Source organism: Giraffa tippelskirchi, chromosome 6, assembly GCF_054371585.1.
Source record: "Giraffa tippelskirchi isolate mGirTip1 chromosome 6, T2T-mGirTip1v1.2.pri, whole genome shotgun sequence".
Taxonomy (NCBI): Eukaryota; Metazoa; Chordata; class Mammalia; order Artiodactyla; family Giraffidae; genus Giraffa; species Giraffa tippelskirchi.
In genome coordinates this window covers 155,669,867-155,692,621 of record NC_137280.1, presented here as the reverse complement: position 1 = coordinate 155,692,621, position 22,755 = coordinate 155,669,867, and the positions used below count along the sequence as shown (strand labels likewise).

General features: G+C 36.4%; 1 protein-coding gene and 1 pseudogene across 20 annotated transcripts in view; one reads left to right on the top strand and one right to left on the bottom strand.

Moving 5' to 3' along the window:
• The window catches only part of EDIL3 (EGF like and discoidin domains 3), a 1,139,470-nt gene that overhangs the window by 311,857 nt on the left and 804,858 nt on the right, over nt 1-22,755 (top strand). For 11 of the 20 annotated variants that reach the window (XR_014057550.1, XR_014057551.1, XR_014057548.1 and 8 more), the window contains exons 1-2: nt 4,739-4,858; nt 22,357-22,474. Coding sequence is in view for 4 of the 20 variants with exons in the window: in XM_081503908.1 (XP_081360034.1) it covers nt 22,470-22,474 (5 nt within the window). In the remaining 16 variants the exon portion in view is untranslated. Of the gene's footprint in view, nt 1-4,738; nt 4,859-14,843; nt 15,115-22,356; nt 22,475-22,755 lie in introns of those variants that run through there. The other 9 variants (XR_014057552.1, XM_081503912.1, XM_081503909.1 and 6 more) reach the window with 4 other exon arrangements.
• On the bottom strand, nt 2,860-3,985 carry LOC145511157 (cystathionine gamma-lyase-like; annotated as a pseudogene).

The window sequence follows — 22,755 nt, the reverse complement described above, 5'->3', positions numbered from 1 at the left end:
TACCTAATTAAATTATTTTACATTTAAAGAAGCCCCTTTAACATTTCTTGTGAGTTTGGCTTACTGGTGATGAAAGGATTTAACTTTTGCTTGTCTGGGAAACTCTATTTCTCCTTTAATTTTGAATGATAACCTAGCCAGATAGACTATTCTTGGTTGTAAGTTTTTCCGATTCAGTATTTTGAATATATCATGCCATGTTTTTTGCCTGTAAGGATTCTGTTAAAAAGTTGGCTGATTATCTTATGAGGATTCTTCTATATGTAACTAGTTGTTTTCCTCTTGCTACTTTTAAAATTTTCTCTTTCACTTTTAACACTTTAATTATAATATGTTTTGGTGTGGGTCCCTTTGGATTTATCTTCTTGGTGCTGCCTGTGCTTCTGAGACCTGTATGTCTGTTTCCTTTACCAGGTTAAAGAAGATTTCAGCATTATTTCTTCAATAGGTTTTCTATCCCTTTATTTCTCTCTCTTTCCCTACTAGGTCTCTTATAATGCAAGTTTTACCTAGCATGCTTGATGTTGTTCTAGAAGTTCCTTAAACTATCCTCATTTTTTTTTCTTTTTCCTGATTTGATTGGGTCATTTCTACTAGCCTCTCTTCCAAATCACTATCCCATTCTTCCACATCATCTAACTTACTAACTTGGTTCCCTCAAGTATATCATTCACTTCAGGTTATTGTATTCTTCAGCACTGATTGGTTCTTTTTTATGCTTTCTCCATTTTTACTGAAGTTCTTATTGTGTTCCTTCATTTCTCTCCTGAGTTTGGCCAGCATCTTTGTGAACATTACTCTGAACTCTATCTGGAAGATTGCTTATTGCCATTTTGTTTGGTTCTTTTTCTGAGGTTTTGTCTTGTTGTATTGTTTGGAATATTTTCCTTTGCCTCCTTATTTTTCCTAACTTTCTGTGTTTGTTCCTGTATATAAGAACCAGGTACCTCTCCTGGTTTTTAAAGAATAGCTTTGCATAGAAGGTGTCCTGTGAAGCCCAGTAGTGTAATCCCCCTAAGGTCCCTGGAGCCAAGTGTTCAAGGAGGGTCCACTGTGTGGGTTGTGTGTGCACTTCTGTTGTTACTGGACTACAGTTGCTGTGGGGATGCTAATATATGGTGCTGGCCCATATTGCATCTTACTATAAGGCCTGGCTACAGCTTTTCCAGGCACTCTGATGTGCTAGGTCAGCCCCTATGGTGGAAGCCAATTTGAGGGTGTGTCAATGCTGGCAAAAGGCATGTGCCAAGAATTGTGAGGTGAAGGGCAGTTTTCAAGGATTTCTGTTGCAGGCCATGGGTGCCTGCCTGGCTTGGTGGGACAAGGGGATGCTTTGAAGGAGCACAGGCTAGGTGCATTCACAGGTGAACATAGGTCAGGTCGAACAGCATGTAAGTTAGATGAGAAAAATTGGAATTGGTGCCTGCCAGCATCAAGTCAACTAAGAAGAGAATGACCCCCAACCAAAAAAAAAAAAAAAAAACCCACACAAAACAGCACCTGCTAGTTCCTTTGTAACTAGAGAAAGTTTCAACAGATCCCTTCCTTTTTCCAAGCCCTAAAATTAGTCACTGAATCTCCTTCGCTTGTGACCCATGTGCTTTTGAAAATGCTACCTCCGCTCTGGGATTTAGAGTGTTTGAGACTTTGTATGTGCCTCTAGTTCTCCCAGATATAAGCCCTGCTGGTTTCCAAAGCTAAACATTATGGGGGCTCATCTTCCCACTGCAGGTTTCCAACATGGCTGAAGACCTCAAGGTGGAACTCAGAGCCCCGTCACTCCTCAGGGAGGACTTTTGAAGTTGTGAAATTCCTCCTGTCTGTTGAACACAATGCTTGGGGCGTGGGTCCCAGCCAGATTGTTTCTCCACACTCCTACCCATCTCAATGTGGCTTTTTCTTTTTATCTGTACTTGCAGAAAATCTTTTCTGTTAGTTTTCAGGTCATTCTTAGAGGTGAAAATGTTCTATATGTACTTTTTTTTTTTTCATGACAAAAGGCAAGCCCAGGTTTTTCCTACTCCACTATCTTGTCTTATTTGGTCGATGTCTTTTCACAAATGCAGATGTGAATGAATGTAATGAAGATACATGAATGTAATGGAGAAAAAATATTTGAGTTAGATAAAAAGTAAATGTAAAGGCCCCAAGTGGTGCATTGCTTGGAATGTGTAAAGCACAACAGTCAATTTGATGAAGAAACAACTCAGGAAAGGATGGGAGTGGTGGGGATGATGTAAGAAATAAGGTCTGATCAAGTAAGATCAACTAAACCCCTATTGGGACATTAATTTTTACTAGTTTTTGTGTGTATGTGTATGTTAGTAATTAGATTTTTTTTTTTTAATAGTAAGTACAACCTTAAATCAGTAGAATTTCATAGACTTTTCAGATATTTGATTTTTGGCTTATGGTAATTAAGTGTAAACAATTGCTTTGAGTGCTACGTTCAACAACATAAAAATCACTCTTGATTTAAGAAAATTCATGTAATCACTTAAATTCCTCAGAAAACATAAAAAATTAATTACCATTATGTTGTTAACATGATCAACATAGATCTTAAGGTTGGAAAAAAAGGAACACAATCCCCAATAGCAGCACAAATATCACCTCCTTCAGAAGCAAATGAATATCATAATTAGCAAAAAGATCTTAACAGAATTAATTTGTCAGTTATATTAAGGGAAAGAGGAAACATTTTAAGAGGGATGATCCCAAGAAGATTGTAGCTGGGAAAGGTAATGAGGTGCCTTAAATTTTTCACTTGAAAATTCTGTAAAGACTCACTAATGGTCCATTCAATTATGTGGAAGTGTTGATCTTCTCTGGAAGAGACTTTAATACAGTTATGGAATGCTAGTTGCGACTTGCATTTGGAGGGTGTGCTGCCTTTAAAACTTGTTCTAGATTGTCTAGTAGGTCTTGTTTATCCTCTAAGTCTACAGAGAGTAGAATTAGTGTGTCACTTATTCCAAGGACTTAACTCTTAGGCACTGATGCATGGGTCATGAATGCTGAAAGCTCAGCAATACTTTCATATTCCCCCTGAGCTCTCAGACAGAATAAATAACTTTAGGTTCTTAAGGACGGTGTCAGTATGTTGAAGGAACCCTTGATATAAAAGGTGATCATCTCTGGGTGACTTGTGAACCAATGCTTTGCCCAAGGGCAGCGCAGGATAAATAACCTTTTCCCCAAGGATCTGACTCCAGAAATTGAGCAACTGCCATTCCATTTTCGAAATGCTTCTCCATATGGACTTATAGAGTCTTCAGGCCTTTATTGCAGAGGTTACAGTCAACAGGAGATGGAAATGCTCCAAGAGAATTTTTTAAGAAACAGAGGATTAAGTGACATTAAGCCCATTGTAACATCTGGTTGTTCATGTCTTTTGTTGTTGAATATAAATATCAGCTCTCAGTGCTAAAGGCCATTGGAAATATGTTGACATAAATGGGTTATCAATGACCAAAATAATGTCTCCAAGTTTAAGGACAGTATGTACACAGGTTTCATTGTCAGTCATCTTCAGGCCAGGATGTGTGGGGGTTTCCATCTAAACAAGCTTTGTTTCTGGCATAATAGCTGCCTCTAACAATTTGGTTTTGGAACAATCAACAAAGAAATCTTTAATCCAAATTCAGTTGTCACCTGCCTGAAATATGTTTGTATCTCCATACACATCATCTTTACAAACAATTTGGTCTCCTGCTTTTTAACAGATTGGTAATAGTCACAGTGGCTACTTAGCCCCCTCCAGGGCTGCCACAGCTTTTACAAGCAATTCGTGGTGTGATTCCAGAATGGCTATACTCAAAACCCTAGTGTCACCTAGAAGCCCCTTGCTTGAATGTGGTAGACAGCGAGATAGGGGGCACTGCACCCTGGGAGGTCCATCGTTCCTGTTCCACATGGATGGCTGCATAGGGAAATGTTGGAACCTAAGCAGCAAACCACCTGGAGAGGTGTCTTTTTACTGCATGCTGAACTACAAAAGAAAGAGTTAAAGAGTGAGGAAGATAAAACTATGAAATTGGTGCACTGGGACTTGAAAACGACAGAAGAATTAGGTGAAAGAAAGGTAAAAGCACACCTGGGAACCAGCAGTTAGCACATAAAAACTGGACTCTGTGACCTTTTACTGCTCTTGATGTGAGATATATAGTGATGGTTTTTGAGAAGAGTCATAAAATTATCTTCTTTTAACAATTTTACAGATTTACCCTGAATGATGTGTTGAGATAGGGTTATCAACTAGGCACATATTATAATAATCTAAATGAAGAGTGTTGGTGGCTAGGATGAGTTTAGCAGCTATGGAAAAGTGAGAAATGGACATATCGTATATAATTTTCAGAGATTTGATATACCAATATATATTGATCAGCTGGATGTGAGTTATGTGAGGGAGAGACAGTGATGACTTCAAAGTTTGTGACCTAGGCGATGGGAAGGATATAGTTACCATTCACTGCTTTAGTAAATATTCTGGGAGAAGATTGTTGAGGGGAAATAAATCAAGATTCTAAAATAATCTCTAAAATATCTCTTGAATGTCCAAGTGGAAATATATATGAGACAATGTATTGTATGCGTCTTGAATTCGGAGGGGAAATGAACATGATATCAGCAGTCAATTTGATGAAGAATGTCAAAAGGTAGCAGCAAAAGAATGCAGATGCCCTAGAATCTCTAAATTGATGGTGTCATCACTTAGGTCACAAAGATTAGTAACAGTCACATCAAAGCAGAACAGATGGCAAGGCAAAGAATAGGAAAGTGATGGGCAACGCAGGACTACTTGGTTCAGTGGGGGCCTAGGAAGGATAATGAGTGCTATCAGACCACATGGCAGGTAAGAAGGGACAAATTAGTAAAGTGACCTTCTCAAATTTCTTCATTCCAGATGATTGTTATTTGTTCTAATGGCCATTTGGCTCAAATTATAACATAAAAAATGTAAAATAACCCCAAATATTCCAGAAGAGGTGCTAGGCAAGATGAATTATAGCATAATCACAGAAACATAAGCATTGTATAACAAGTATAAAGGTTCATCAGTCTTGATGCCCTCACAGAATGACCAGGCCTGTTTAGAAACAGGTGTAAGAATCTGTATTCTGTACTGGAAATGTTAAGAAAGAGCAATATTAAATACTAGACTTCCAACAGTAAGGTAGCTAAGCTGCTCAGAGTTGTTGGAATTTGCTTGATTAGTATTATTGCATTGACAAACATGACCTGTTAGGGCATATGGGTTAACCATTTAAATAGTAAGTCGTTGATCAGTCATAATGGCATTTTAACCTATATATCATAAATTGTTTGGGATATGTAGTTAGCAGGACTGTCTCCCGTAAAGTCTACTTTAAGAGGAAAATTACCTCTTTGGTGCGTACAAGTTATTTGGAATTGAGGAGGCCATTACTCCAAATATAATACCTTACTACCTCAATGTTGTAATTATTTTTGGTGTAGAATCAGAAATATAGACAACACAAAATTAAGCAGAGCAAATTAAGGGAGAAATAAAATTTGCTTTAGATATGCATATTGATTTATGAATAGAATTGAATTTTGCTTCTGCCTCTTGTCATTGTCTTCTTTTATCTGTGCATATAATACATACTATTCAAAAGACTTGAATTTGTAAGAATTATTTAATATTCACATTCATGTACATACCCTAAAGTTTTTCTTACCAGGTAGCTAGATTATTTTATATTCTAGATTTCACAGCAGTGATTCCTGATGTTATTACTGGGCCTACCCAAAGAGTAAATGATTTATCATGGCTAAAATGAATGGAGTCAAATGTGTAATAACAAGCAAGGTGTTTTCTGAAAACAAAAATCTTTCTGGAAGTATGACTGACTTCTCAGTAGAGGATGTAGCCAAACTGTGGTTAAGCAGAACTCAGTTGGGAAGTTCCATTATGGAGAAAGTTTCTGTTTTAAATTTCTTAGAAATGGTCAGTATCCTGCAAGGACATTATTTCACAAAGTTTGGCCTTAGTTCCTCTAGGAGATATATGGAGGAGAGAATGGAACCTTCTACAAGCATTCTATCACAAAGAAATCTCTGCAGGTGGCATGGCCAAAGTAAGAGATGGGTTTTTGGCTCTTGCAAATAGTTGAATTGCAGTAATGTACAATTATGAGCTGTAACTAATATGACTATTGTTATTAATGTTTTATAAAATGGAAAAAAAATCTTGATATGTGCAAAAGACTTACGGGAAAAAATTAGGTATTTTATTTAATTTATGATTCAAATAGTACATCAAGACATGACATAAGAAATCTGGTCTTGACCATTCAAAGAACTCTAGAGAACTTAATGGGAGAGTAAAACTCTTTTTTCCTTCTTTTCTTCCTCAGAACGAGCTAGCTTTACATCCAATCATTTATTCAGTCATTCACACACGCAAAAGGTAGTTGTTATACACGAATATGTGATGAACGCTATTGGATATCAATGAAACAAAAACATTTCTTAAAGAGAATACCTGAGGTTAAAACTTAGAAGGATATAATTCCCCTAAACCAAGGAACTTGAACCAAGAACTAAGGAGAACTACTAATCTTTTCAGAAATATGCATGGTTAATCAGAGAAAATGCTTCACTTTCTTCAGATTTGTGGGCATCACACAGCACAAGCAACAGACAAGTTCTAAGCAAGTCTCCCTCTTGGTCCCCCATCCCCTTGGTTCACTCCCTTTACCTCTAGCATTTTAAACAGTGGTGACGAGATGATATTCCAGCATATGCAAACGTTTGTATTTTCCAGGAAGAACCTAAACCAAACAGCAAATATGAGAATTTTTATTTGCTACTCTCCTAGTCCCTTTCCTTTGGAACAACTTCTACATCCTAAATTTTACTTTCCCTTATCCTGTAGGTATCCTTTCCCTGTATGGTAAATTTATTATTTCCAAATGCCCTCATCATGGCTCCTCCCTTTGGCCCTTCCTTTCAAAATTTTAATCTTTCATTGTTACTTATTCCTTCCTGGAAAATATGTTTTCTTCTTCAGAATGTGTTTTTAGATGTTAGATCATGTAATTAACTTAAGCCATTTTAAGTGTAGCAATTAATTTACTAGTCTGGATGATCACTAAGTCAGCTAAAAAAAAAACTTTAAATAAATAAAATTATTATATATTCACAGCATCAACTCCAGCAGCTATTAAGACACACCTCTGGAAGTGGAACTTAGGAAATCAGAGCTAAAAAGTTGTCTCCTAATGCAGCCTGACCGATAAATTGATGTTGGGTTCTATCTGCTTTACCATTAAGGAGTGATGACAAAAGCAAGAATGTGAGAGTAGAGGGCAAGTGCATAAAGCAAAATTTGGACTGGCTAAAACTAACTAGTTTCCCTAAGTGAATGAAGTAGAGTTCTCCCCCATGCTTCTGCTCTTCTTCTGACTTCCTGCATCGAATTTCTTACTGACTCTTGATTTTTGTCCGTACTTAAAATTTCTAATCAAGTCAGGCCTAACCCTTGCATGAAGTCTTTGAAAACTATGCATGGCCTTGATTTCTATTTGAATATTTTCTACCTCCTTAAGCCCTTTGAAGACTGAAAATATGAGTTGAGGAAGCAGATAAGATCGTGAAACTTCTCTGAGTAAGAAATAAAAATTAAGTGTAAAAGATAGCAGAAGAGGAATAAGGAAATAGTTCACGGAGCACAGAGTGAGTCAAGCAGGTTCAAGCAGCTTAGAAGCAGATTAGAGCCTGACTCCTGGGAAATGCTCAGGATAAATGATAGATGAAAAATATTCAAATTAAGTTGTTAAATTTTGACATTTTCCTTCATTCTTCTCAAATTTTCAGTAATTTGACTGCACATATGCAAAAAGGTCAGTTTTCATTCCAATCACAAAGAAAGGCAATGCCAAACAATGTTCAAACTATGGCACAGTTGCACTCATCTCATATGCTAGAAAAGTAATGCTCAAAATTCTCCAAGTCAGGCTTCAAAAGTACGTGAACCATGAACTTCCAGATGTTCAAGCTGGATTTAGAAAAGGCAGAGGAACCAGAGATCAAATTGCCAACATCCGATGGATCACTGAAAAAGCAAGAGAGTTTCAAAAAAAAAGTCTACTTCTACTTTATTGACTATGCCAAAGCCTTTGACTGTGTGGATCACAACAAACTGTGGAAAATTCTTCAAGAGATGGGAATACCAGAACATCTTACATGCCTCCTGAGAAACCTTTATGCAGGTCAGGAAGCAACAGTTAGAACTGGACATGGAACAACAGACTGGTTCCAAATCAGGAAAGGAGTATGTTAAGGCTGTATATTGTCACCCTGCTTATTTAACTTAATTTAACTTATATGCAGAGTACATCATGTGAAATGCCAGGCTGGATGAAGCACAAGTTGGAATCAAGATTGCCAGGAGAAATATCAGTAACCTCAGATACACAGATGACAGCACCCTTATGGCAGAAAGCAAAGAACTAAAAAGAACCTTTTGATGAAAGAGGAGAGTGAAAAAGTTGGCTTAAAACTCAACATTCAGAAAACTAAGATCATGGCATCCGGTCCCATCACTTCATGGCACATAGATGGGGAAACAATGGAAACAGTAAGAGACTTTGTTTTTTGGGGCTCAAAAATCACTGCAGATGGTTACTGCAGCCATGAAATTAAAAGATTCTTGCTCCCTGGAAGAAAAGCTATGACCAACCTAGACAGCATACTAAAAACCACAGGCATTATTCTGCCAACAAAGGTCTGTCTAGTCAAAGCTATGGTTTTTCCAGTAGTCATGTATGGATGTGAGAGTTAGACTATAAAGAAAGCTGAGCGCTGAAGAATTGATGCTTTTGAACGATGGTGTTGGTGAAGACTCTTGAGAGTTCCTTGGACTGCAAGAAGATCCAACCAGTCCATCCTACAAGAAATCAGTCCTGAATATTCATTGGAAGGACTGATGCTGAAGCTGAAATGCCAATACTTTGACCACCTGATGTGAAGAACTGACTGCTTGGAAAAGACCCTGATGCTGGGAAAGATTGAAGGTGGGAGGAGAAGGGGATGACAGAGGATGAGATGGCTGGTTGGCATTGCTGACTCAATGGACATGAGTTTGAGCAAGTTCCAGGAGTTGGTGATGGACAGGGAAGCCTGGAGTACTGCAGGCACGGGGTCACAAAGAGTCGGACACTACTGAGCGACTGAACTGAACTGAACATATGCAAATGCTCTCTGAAGAAATCAGGGAAAAGAGGGACCATGTTTAACTTCTAGTGTTCAGACTTGGGAAGTATTTTGAATATGTGTGACAGACCCCCTTCTCCTGTTAGTTACTAACCTCTTAGCTTGCTACCAGTGTAGGCAGTTGACACACGAACAAAAAATAACTTTCTATAATCTGCTGATAATCCTCTTCATGAAACATGGAAGTGTGAAATGATTGTGACTGTGTTTATGTAGCAAGGAGGGTATCCAAGAATGCTTAGGACTATAGTGGGCTGTCGGAGAAGGCAATGGCACCCCACTCCAGTACTCTTGCCTGGAAAATCCCATGGACAGAGGAGCCTGGTAGGCTGCAGTACATGGGGTTGCTAAGAGTCAGACTCGACTGAGCGACTTCACTTTCACTTTTCATTTTCATGCATTGGAGAAGGAAATGGCAACCCACTCCAGTGTTCTTACCTGGAGAATCCCAAGGATGGGGGAGCCTGGTGGGCTGCTGTCTATGGGGTCGTACAGAGTCAGACATGACTGAAGTGACTTAGCAGCAGTGGCATCTTCTTGTTATGGTTATAGGAAGCAAAATTTCCCAGACAAAATACACCTCTGTGCTTTAGTTCTTTAGTTGCTAAGTCGTGTCCAACTCCTTTGTGGTGCCATGGTCTGTAACCTGCCAGGCTCCTCTGTCCATGAGATTTTCCTGGCAAGAATAATGGAGTGGGTTGCCATTTCCTTCTCTAGAGGATCTTCCCGACCCAGGGATCGAACCTGGGTCTCCTACATTGCAGGTAGATTCTGTACCACTGAAGCACCAGGGAAACCCACCTATGCCACTCAGTGACATGTGGAATTTTTTCCATTGACTACTGTAAATATGATAGTACTGGGTCAGGAGTGCTTTTGGAGATGAATCCTGAATGTTTAGAAGCAGACATTCCTACCCTTTAGCTATGGTGGTTGAGAATCTGAAATTTCCAGCTAACACGTATTTGCATTATTTCAGGGATTCTTTTTTTTTCTTCAAATTTTAACATATCTGAATTTAGATGACATAATTGTTGTCATTCAGGAACAGGTAGGCTTGAAAGTTGTTACTGCCTGCCCCTGTGTGTGAAAAATTATAAAATACTGTTAGCTGCTTGGACAATAAGTATACAGAAACTGCTGTAGCATTTTTCAAGAAACAATGAATCATTAATGCTTGTGTAGCCACCAAGGATGATTTTACATGGGAAAAAATGCACTGGTGTTTCCAGATCAAAAAGTTTGACCCTGAATGGAAAGAAATTGTACTTCTAGAGTCATTTAATCAATTATTTCACTTAAATTGTCTTTTTATGACTGCACAAGTGTAATATATACAAAGAGGTATTTCAGTAGAATAAAATAAAACCTCTAAGTGATATAAAATATAGTATCAGTGTTAAATTAGCAGTGATTTTCCTCTTCATTTAATGGTATATATAATAATGGTGCATTTACTGTAAATGGCATTTTAGATCTATTTGCTTTCATTATTCTGAAAATTTGGCCCCGGTCAAGGAAAAGTTAAATCTTATTTAGAGGTGCTGAGTACAGGATAGAAAAGAGTAGTGACAACCACCTCAAAAGGAAACAGGAATGTTTGACTGAGGGCCTAAAGGAACCAGGGTAATAATCTAATTTCTTAGTATTTGTGTGTAGAACTATATGCTGCCTAGTCAGTCTGATTTCCTTTCAGGCATAATCCCCTATGGGCTTCCCAGGTGACCCAGGGATAAATAATCTACCTTCCATTGTAGGAGTTACAAGATACACAGCTTCAACCCCTGGGTCGGGAATTGCTTTATATTTGGGGTGCAATTCTCTGGAGTAGGAAATGGCAATCCACTCCAGTATTCTTTCCTGGAGAATTCCATAGACAGAGGAGCCTGGCCGGCTACAGTCCACGGGATTGCAAAAAGTCAGACATGACTGAGCAACTAGCACAACAAAACATCATATTTGGGAAGCAGAGACAACTTTTGCAGGACCCATAAAATGTTACTAGAGAAAAATAAAAGCTATTTGAAAACATGTAACTTAATTTTAATAATGATTATATCTTTATATTTTAGAAATATTATGAAATATAATCGCTATAAAAAGTATTATTTAATCACCTAGCACTATAGTCCCATTTCATACTGTTCATGGAGTTCTCATGGAAAGAATACTGAAGTGGGTTGCCATTTCCTCCTCCAATGGGCCACATTTTGTCAGAATTCTTCACTATGACTTGTTTACCTTATTTACCCCCGTGTGGCATGGCTCCTGGCTACAGTGAGTTATGCAAGCCCCTTCAGCACAACAAGGCTGTGATCCATGAAGTGGGGAAAAGTGAGAGCAATGACAGATTTTATTTTCTTGGGCTCCAAAGTCACTGTGGATGGTGACTGCAGCCCTGAAATTAAAAAACGCTACTTAGAAGGAAAGATACGATAAACCTGCACAGAAGAGACGACATTTTGCCAACAAAAATCTGTATAGTCAAAATTATCCTTTTTCCAGTAGTCATGTGTGGGTGTGAGAGTTGGATCATAAGGCTGAGTGTGAAAGAATTGATGATTTCTAGTTGTGGTGCTGGAAAATACTCTTGAGGGTCTCTTGGACTGCAAGGGGATCAAATCAGTCAATCCTAAAGGAAATTAACCTAAATATTCATTCAAAAAACTGATACTGAAGCTGATCTCTAATAATTTGGCCACCTGATGCAAAGAGCTGCTCTTTGGAAAAGACCCTGATGATGGGAAAGATTGAGGGCAAGAGGAGAAGGGGGCAAAGAGTATGAGATGGTTGGATGGCATTGCTGACTTAATGGACCTGAGATTGAGCAAGCTCCGGGAGATAGTGGAGGACAGAGGAGCCTGGTGTGCTGCAGAACATGGGATTGCAAAGAGTCGGACGTGACTTAGCAAGTGAACAACAGTTATAGTTCCATTTGGAAAGAAGTTTTTTGAAGAATATATTGAATAAACAGAATGAGAGTGCTGAAGATAAATCCAATTAATAAGGTGGAATCAAAGAACTTTTGAATCAGTTCAGTTCAGTTCAGTCACTCAGTCATATCCAACTCTTTGTGACCCCATGGACTGCAGCCCACCAGGCCTCCCTGTCCATCACCAACTCCCAGAGTTTACTCAAACTCATGTCCATTGAATCAGTGACGCCATCCAACCATCTCATCCTCTGTCATCCCCTTCTCCTCCCGCCTTCAATCTTTCCCAGCATCAGGGTCTTTTCCAGTGAGTCCGTTCTTCGCATCAGGTGGCCAAAGGATTGGAGTTTCAGCTTCAGCATCAGTCCTTGCAATGAATATTCAGGACTGATCTCCTTTAGGATGAACTGGTTGGATCTCCTTGCAGTCCAAGGGACTCTCAAGAGTCTTCCCCAACACCATAGTTCAAAAGCATCAGTTCTTTAGCACTCAGCTTTCTTTATAGTCCAACACTCACATATATACATGACTACTGGAAAAACCATAGTTTTGACTAGACTTTTGAATCGTGGCCAATAAAATTTGAAAAAACTATGCTTTTCAATATTTAAAATTTATGCTTTGATGTTCTTGTGAATACACCCATATTGGTTTTTCCAGACCTAAAATGAAATCAAGTATATGTTAGTTTTATTATCTGTTTGCTTACTTACTATTTTGATGATTGTGTATAAATTAAATAAAGTGGGCCATGTTTCACATCTAGACAGTGTGACCCTAAGAGGAGCAAGCTGTTGGGAATGGTATGATGGTCCATAAAGCAACCAAAGCCAGTGGTGACGATAAGGAAGTGATGCCAACTCCTTACTGTAGACTTCAAAACATAGAGATGACAGGTATCATGCAGATCTCAAAAATACATGAAAGAGGGTACTTCAGTTGACATTTGTCTTATCCTGAAATAGTAGCTATCTTGCCAACTGGTTCTACTTGTATGAACCAGTAGACTGTATACATCAAGCATAAAAATTAACTACATACTAGATGATTTAGGCTTTTATTTTCCCTTTAGGGCAATTGCATTTTCAATAAAAAGAATTCTGGGATAGTCTCTGAACACAGTCCTAGACAACTGGCCTACAGGTCTAAATCTAAATGAAACAATAAATAAAGATAAATTCCCAATAATTTAATAATGTTCCTTAATGTTATAAAAACATTTTTATATTTTAAAACAATGATTCTTTTTAAATCTTCCTGATTTCAATTTTTTTCCATTTATTATAAGATTTAACATAATTTAGAAAATCTATTCTTATAAAATTTTTCCAGCATATTTATTTTTATACATTTAAAATCTTTGACCTTCTCATAATTTCACCGTCTTATTGCTTAATAGAAGTATTATGAATCTCAAGCCTTCTTATTTTAAGAAATATTTTAAAACTTTTAAATAGAGATCAAAGTTCCAAATACAGAAGCCTCGCTAATCCCTGAGAACCTCTCAATTTCAATACTAAAAATTAGTCTGCTTCACAGTCTTTTCATCAGTCACTTCTAATTGACAGGAAGACAAAACAAATGAAAATAAAATTTCATGAAATTATAATAAAATTATTCTAATGCCTCATCTCAAAAAAAAAGAATCATTGAAAGTCATTTAAAAGCAATTCAGTTACACCTACTGTTTTTCTAGAGGAGGGTATGCTTTAGTGTTGATAACAATAAAAATTTTAACTGATTCAAGCAATTTTCAAACATGTTTATCTCTTCTTTTGAGATTCATACAACTACCTTCCCCCTTTTGGTTTAGGTCCATAATTATAGTCAAGCCAGTAATTATTGATTGATTGTTCAGCAGAGATGGAACAAAACCATGTCTGAGACTTTTGCCAAATTTAAACAAATGAAAGACTCTTCTCACCAAAATGTACCATTTTAATTATCCATGGAATTATGGAAAGAGATTGGCATCCGAGAATCTGGCTTCAAGCGCTTACTTCACCGTTTATAAGTTTGTGTGATCTAAGTCATGTTACTTAGCTTTTTAAGCTGCTGTTTTCTCATCTATAAAATTAGAATACTCAGCGATTGCAGTGAGGCTTGAAGAAAAGGAGTGCCAACTATTAACATTACTGCTCCATAAAGCTATCCCAAATATAGAAGTAATATGCTGCAGGATTAATTTACTTTGATTCTGAAAGATGATCACCCAGACAGATGTAGATCCAATGAGAATTGGAAGAACTGGGATTTAGTGATATGTGCTTGGAGGACACTCTGGCACAAAAGCAAGTATAGGGGTAGTTTTCTGGCCTGAATGTTCATAGAACTCTGTGAATCTGCCAAGAAGAAAAAGGACTGAAATTTCTGAGACTCATAATCTCCAAGGAGTTTGGCTCAGACAAACTGTTAATCCTCTCCTGCTTATAACGTCTTCTTGGAAATATCATGGTCAATCTCTGAAGCTAACTAGACATAGGTAGCCTGTGTTTGTGAGTCCTCTTATTCATCTACCCCTCCTGAATCCCATAATAAGAATATATTGCTTCAAGCAATCTCATATACTGGTGTCGGTGACTATTATGTATTTTGGTCTATTCTTTGCTACCCAAAGTTGAGAATACTGAGATTAACCTATAATAACACAGCTTTTTTTCTCTTGTAGTTTACTCACCTAAATGAACGTGTTTTGGATCTTTTACTCCTCTGAGAACAGGCCAGACAGGAAAAAAAAGTAATTTTCCTACCAGGACTGCTCATATCTGAAATGAGACTATGTAATGAAGGAAAATAGAAGGCGTTTTATTCAACCTACAGACTGAGAAACACTTGAGAGTAGGCTGTATAGATATGTTCACAGAAATGTGATCATTAAAAAAAGAGATAATACCAACAACTTCAATCAAATAGTTGAAAACATGGGAAAACTAATCCAAGTAAGAAGTTTAGTATTTCTAAGATGATAGAAATAAAAATAATTGCAAATGTGACTGATTAAGTTCTGCCTTAGTTTGATTGTCTCTCTTGAAAGAGGGAGTCTTTTCCTTCACCTCATTGTATTCTTCATATTCTCAGAACTGTTTAATGAAGTTTCTAATATTTTAATAATGATAAAGAGGTTGGAATAGTCCAAATACCACCTTGATCATAAAACACTGTTAAATGCTCGTGGTTATAGAGTCAAAGGCCTGGTTCCAGGTACATTCACATTGTTCAGAGCACCGATGTGAAGCAAACCCATGTATGGGGAAATTAGTATGTTTTGTAATATATATTGAAAATCCCTCATCCAAAGAGCCCTGATAATCAAAAGGTTTTCATATAATGACAAAACTAGATCTATACTGATGTGTGATTATTTATTGATTCTTTTCTTGTTTGAATCAGATATATTGTTTATGTATTTTGTTTACATATCTAAATGGGGGAACTGTTCCAGGCCCCACTGAGTGTTAGCATAATAAAAGATACAAGCAAAATATTATCTTTAAAAAATTCAGACACAATCCCAATTCTGGAATATATCTGGTCCCTCGAGTTTGGATTAGGAATTGTAGATCTAATCATATTTTATAAGCGATGTATTTCTGTCTAGCTCTTCTAGGTCATATGATTTACATTAGGGAATTTATTGCTTAACATATGTTTATTTTGATTTCAAGTAATTGAATCCTCTCCATTTAATTATAAATGAACATTAATTTAGATAGCAATTTTTAAATTAAATCCTTTGGTTTCCTTCCACCATTTGTATTACACACTCCTTTAGACTAGTTTCTAATAATTTTATAATATTTTATCTACAAAAGCATGCATTAAAATGAAAAGATTACACTGAAATCATTATCTAATGCTAAACTTTAATTTTAATCACAAGACATATTTTTCTACTAATTGTTTGAACTGATATGAGAAAATATTATATTTGCATATACTTAATGGAATAGCTTAGGTGTGTGCCTCATATACAGCATAGATGTCTATAAGCATAAAGTTATGGTGACTGTTATTATGGTAATGAATTTTTAAGTCATTCATTACATCCAGGAAACTAGAGTGCAATAATTTTAAAAATTCAAGAGACCCTCTTTCAGGAAGAAAACTATTTTATTGCTTTCCAGCATCAGGTAGTTTGATTGATTATATATTAGCAAAAAAATTGTCATCTTTATGCTCATTTTGTCCATTTTATATGTTTGGTTAATCAATTAATTTATAAAATCTGAGTTATCACTTCTATTTCAGATCGGCACCTAAGTCCCATGTTTATGATTTACAAATTTGAATTCAGTGTCACAACTACAGAGGACTTAATTAAAGCAAATGAAAAATCAAAATTGGCTTAATTTTATTCCAGGTCAGAAGAATGACACAGATGCAGCTGTGCTGCTGCATATTTTTAGTATTCTCTTCATCATCTCCTGTTCACTGAAACATCTGCTTCATTTTCTAAACTAGTAAAAAGTCTTCAAGCCCTAATAGACTCCACACTGAGTTTTATGAGTTGTATTAGTTGAATTTTTCTTTCCCCTTATTCTTCTGTGGAACCTATTTCTCATAAATAAATATTTAACTAGACAATTTGGTAGGGAGTTGTTGAAATTATTTATAAATCTCTCCAACTTTATTTGAAAAGATTCTTTTCTTTTTGAATTTAAAACTGCTTGCTTAAAAAAATCCATCCATCAAAATAAGATATGTAAAGGTGCAAACTCTTAAAAATTAAAGAATAATGTATAATTGTCAAAGTTTAATGAATTGATATATATATATGAGTACCTATATATGTGTTTCATGTCTAAGTGCATGTGAAAATATATATTGTATGTTTAAGAATGCTCATTAATTTTTCACAGTGACTGTAGATGGGTGATTGTAGAATTGTGAATTATCATTACTTTCACTGAACTCTAATAAATTGGGTAACTAGTGGGTTGATACGATAAGCGAACTATAGAATCACCATGAAGCTTTACAAGGTCATACCAATTAGATGAAAAAGGATGAGATTAACAGTCATCTGGTAGAAAATTATACCTATATATGCCATTCAAAAAAAGTTATACCTATATATGTGTAAATATATGTGTGCCTATATGTGTGAGTATACATACACATTTGTTTTTAATGAGATAAAAAATTGACATTCAAAGAGATAGACTTTTTTTATATATAAATTTATTTATTTTAGTTGGGGGCTAATTACTTTACAATATTGTAGTGGTTTTTGCCATACATTGACATGAATCAGCCATGGGTTTACATGTGTTCCCCTTCCTGAACCCCCCTCCCACCTCCCTCCCCATCCCATCCCTCTGGGTCATCCCATTGCCCCAGCCCTGAGCATTTGTCTCATGCATCGAACCTGGAATGGTGTTCTGTTTCACATATGGTGATATGCATGTTTCAATGCCATTCTCCCAGAACGTCCCACCCTCACCTTCTCCCTCAGAGTCCATAAGACTGTTCTATGCATCTGTGTCTCTTATTCTGTCTCGCATATAGGGTTATCGTTACCATCTTTCAAATTCCATATATATGCATTAGTATACTGTATTGGTGTTTTTCTTTCTGGCTTACTTCACTCTGTATAATGGGCTCCAGTTTCATGCATCTCAATAGTATGCAATGTAAGTTTTCTAAAACAAAAATTGTGCACTTAGATGTCAAATCATTTCAAAACACATTTAACAGAGTCCCAACTGCTGCTACACTACAATATCGGTGAGCTAGGCTTGAAAGCTGAGGATATCTTACAGATATCCTTGAAAATCATCAAAAATATTTTTTTTCCCAAATAGTGGATAATAAATTTAACAGCATTTAGACAGAAAAAAAAAATTAAAACAAGAAAAAATTATTTAAACTTCTTGTAAATCTTTCTTGAAAGGTCCAAGGACCTAATTCTATCCTTAAAAGGTCTATCTCTTTGAGGGATTTACAAGAAGTTTAAATAATTTTTTCTTGTTTTAATTTTTTTTTTCTGTCTAAATGCTGTTAAATTTATTATCCACTATTTGGGAAAAAAAATATTTTTGATGATTTTCAAGGATATCTGTAAGATATCCTCAGCTTTCAAGCCTAGCTCACCGATATTGTAGTGTAGCAGCAGTTGGGACTCTGTTAAATGTGTTTTGAAATGATTTGACATCTAAGTGCACAATTTTTGTTTTAGAAAACTTACATTGCATACTAAGCTAAAAAGAAAATCTTAGAGCAAGCATACATGCTTGATAAATTTCTTAAAAGATTCTGCCTACAATTCCATCTATATTTGATAAAATTAAATAATGTATATAATATATAATATCTATACTTGTTTATATGTATATAAAAGAGAAAAAGGAAGAGAGAGGAAATCATCAAAAGGAAATAAAGTTTAAACAAACCAGATAGTTTTATGAAGTCATAATATATACTATACAAAGCTTTGAAATAAACTTTATTATAATGTTAATATACTATGTTTTAAATAACCATTTTTATAACAATGCTAGAGTTGGTTTACTAAAATTTGAATTATCTGAACTTTTTGGATATGACAGAGTGTTCCATCACAGCATTTTCTAGATGATATCAATGTTTAATATTTGTAAAATACAGGTACATAAATGTATACATAAAAAGCCAACAAGTAGTTTACAACATGGGTTCAGGAATCATTAACCTAGGGTCTAAGCCCTAATTCTGGTACATAACCTACTAGCTGTATCAGTTTGGGCATGTTGCTGACCTTAGTAGCAGCATTTTCCAAATTTGTAAATTGAGGCTAATCATCTCATTTATAGCATATTTTTATTCAGATAATCAATTTAAATAAATAAGTAACATATGTAAGAGTACCTTATCCAGTATAATTATTGGGACATCTTTCTAAAACCAAGAAATAGACAAAGAAACTAACTTATGTAAGCAACTGCAGGTGAACGCCTGAGAATATCACATAGGTACCATATATTCAAATTGACACCTAATTTGATAAAGACCTCTGAGACCAGCATTAGGCAAAGCCTTGATGAATCAACTACAGCTGTCTCATGAGGATTTCAGAAATTGTCCTGAGATTAGCCTTTCATTAAGGTTTTTTTTTTTGAAGAATATAAACTTCCAGTTTCTTCCATGTAACAAGAAACTCTTTGTTTACTAGATTTTGATTGAATAATTCATTATAATTTCTGTTTTTTTCTGTTACTTTCCTTCACTTTAATATACAATATTAACACAAATCAAATCAGTGTAGGTAAAAATCTGATTTTACTTATATAATATTTGATTGCTGCCATTAATAATTTCCATATGACCTGCTGTAAGTTTATAACATTAAGATAATTATTATAATTGCATGAGAAAATTTAATTGTTAGTTGGCATCTCTTCTTGGTGAAATTATATGGAAAAACTATCACATAATGAAAACAATTAAAATGGTTGATGTAGTTCTTGAAGAATAGAAATTAGTCTTCAGAATTTCAAACAAGGATTAATTTATGTTTCAGGACAATATTAAAAAGGAATGTTTTATATGACTATGTACAGAGACCAAAAAAGCTTATTTTTCTTTGTCTCATCATCAAAGATATAAAGTATCCTAATTTTCATATACAAAGATGAAATTAGTGACCCATAGTAAGTAAAGTACAAGATTGGAAATATTTTTTTCTGAGGTAGTCATTTTTCAGATGTATAGTAATATCACATTTTAGTTGCTATTTCAGTTAATGATACACAGCAGTGGCAATTTACTGAGGTGAGAAGTCAATCTGTGTTCACTTAAATGGAACATGACTGAGTGAGCTGAACTAAACTGAACTGAACAGAGCTAACTCTAAGATCTATAGCTATAACCTCATTAGCATCCTGTGCTGATTAATTACGGGGAAGGCAATGGCACCCCACTCCAGTTCTCGTGCCTGGAAAATCCCATGGACGAGGAGCCTGGTAGGCTGCAGTACATGGGGTTGCTAAGGGTCGGACATGACTGAGCGACTTCACTTTCACTTTTCACTTTCATTTATTGGAGAAGGAAATGGCAACCCACTCCAGTGTTCTTGCCTGGAAAATCCCAGGGACGGGGGAGCCTGGTGGGCTGCCGTCTATGGGGTCGCACAGAGTCGAACACGACTGAAGCGACTTAGCAGCAGCAGCCTGATTAATTACATTAATTAAGATCAGGAAAGATGTAATTATCAACATCATCAACATGTTAACAAAAACAATTATTATATACTGAATGTTTCTGGTTTTCCAATATATGAGATATAGTACATATCTACCAAAAAAGGCGGGGGGTGCTTCCCTGATAGCTCAGTTGGTAAAAAATCTGCCTGCAATGCAGGAGACCTTGCTTAGATTCCTGCATCTGGAAGATCCTCTGGAGAAGGGAACAGCTACTCATTCCAGTATTCAAAGTGGAGAATTCCATGGACTATACAGTTCATGGGGTCACAAAGAGTCAGACACAACCAAATGACTTTCACTTTCTTTCAATTTTTACCAAAAAAAAAAAAGTCTGTTTAAGAATTTGCATATCACTCTTATAGTTATTTTGTAAGATGATCTCTAAGTCCTTAATCTTAATATTTCTAACTTTAGCATTATTTAGACATGTGTAATGGAAATTGAGCTCTTTTTACCTCATAAAGAAGATTTTGTTTTCATTAAATCCATGTACTTTACCACAGATGTCCTGTCTTTTTAAACTTTAATCTTTTGGCCAACCCACTGATGTTTTGGTTTTAATAAACAAACACCCATTCAAATTGCAGAATAAATAGAAAAAGACTATAAAAATAGAAATTTGATTTTAAGCACAACAAGATTTCATAGAATCCAAGACCCTAAAGAATAGTAGAGTTACTCTTCTGGAAGAGCAAAGTCAGGTACACAAGGTGATCTTCTCCCCTCTCTGATCCAGAAATCCATCATTACTACTCTCTTCCAGCATCTTCACTTCCTTCTGTGATGGTTTGTCCTCTCTGTTCCTTTAACTCATCTCAGAACAGAGTATTTTTAAATCAGAGAAGGACAACTTCATTCTATTCAAATTTAAAAGTTTTAGCTGAGCTCACAGGTGCCCTGGGGCTTTGCCTTCCCTAGCTTAATAATTATCATTAGGTTGATCATGTGGTCATTGGCCTTCAGTAGAAGTGCCCCCAGCACACAGCTGTGGACTGAACTGCAGAAAACTACGGGGAGGGTGGTGATAGCTAAATTTGAAAAGTAGTCTTTTTGACTATGTTAAGAATTTTGACCTTTGTCCCCAAATCAGAAAAAGGATTTATTTGTCACGTAATTATCACCTTTGCGCTTTGAAATGGTAATTCTAACTACAGGATGGAGAGTGAAGTTGAGGGGAATAGAGGAAAAAATGGGAAAATTTGAAAGATATTTAGAGTCAAGGTCATCAAGGACAAGTTCAGTTCAGTTCAGTCACTCAGTCATGCCCGACTCTTTGCGACCCCATGAATCGCAGCACGCCAGGCCTCCCTGTCCATCACCAACTCCTGGAGTTTACTCAAACCCATGTCCATCGAGTTGGTGATGCCATCCAGCCATCTCATCCTCTGTCGTCTCCTTCTCTTCCTGCCCCCAATCCTCCCCAGCATTAGGGTCTTTTCCAATGAGTCAACTCTTCACATGAAGTGGCCAAAGTATTGGAGTTTCAGCTTCAACATCAGTCCTTCCAATGAACACCCAGGACTGATCTCCTTTAGGATGGACTGGTTGGATCTCCTTGCAGTCCAGGGGACTCTCAAGAGTCTTCTCCCACACCACAGTTCAAAAGCATCAATTCTTCGGCGCTCAGCTTTCTTCACTGCCCAACTCTCACATCCTTACATGACCACTGGAAAAACCATAGCCTTGACTAGACAGACCTTTGTTGGCAGAGTAATGTCTCTGCTTTTAAATATGCTATCTAGGTTGGTCATAACCTTCCTTCCAAGGAGTAAGCGTCTTTTAATTTCATGGCTGCAATCATCAGCAGCAGTGATTTTGGAGCCCCAAAAAATAAAGTCTGACACTGTTTCCCCATCTATTTCCCATGAAGTGATGGGACCAGATGCCATGATCTTAGTTTTCTGAATGTTGAGCTTTAAGCCAACTTTTTCACTCTCTTTCACTTTCATCAACAGGCTCTTTAGTAGTAGACCTTAAATACAATCACTTGTCTCTTTATAGGAAGGAGACAGAGGAAGATTTGACAGATGGAAGAGAAGGCAATGTGACAACAGAGGCTGAAATTTGAGCAATGGGACCACAAGGCAAGGAATATTGTAGCTACTTGAAGTTAAATGAGGTAAGGGAGGGAATCTCCTCTGAAGCTTGCAGAAGTGCAACATTGACATCTTGATTTTGGCCCAGTGATACTGACTTTAGACTTCAGAATGGTGACTTAACAAATTCCCCTTATTTTAAGCTGCCATTTCTGGGAATTTGTTATAGCAGCCATAGGAAACCAAAAGAAGAGATTTCTGGAAATTTCTTTTATACTTAAAATATATATTTTTCACATAAATATCTTCTGATAGAGCATTTAAAATTCTTTATTCAAGCTAGGATGTTCTGTTTCACTAAAGG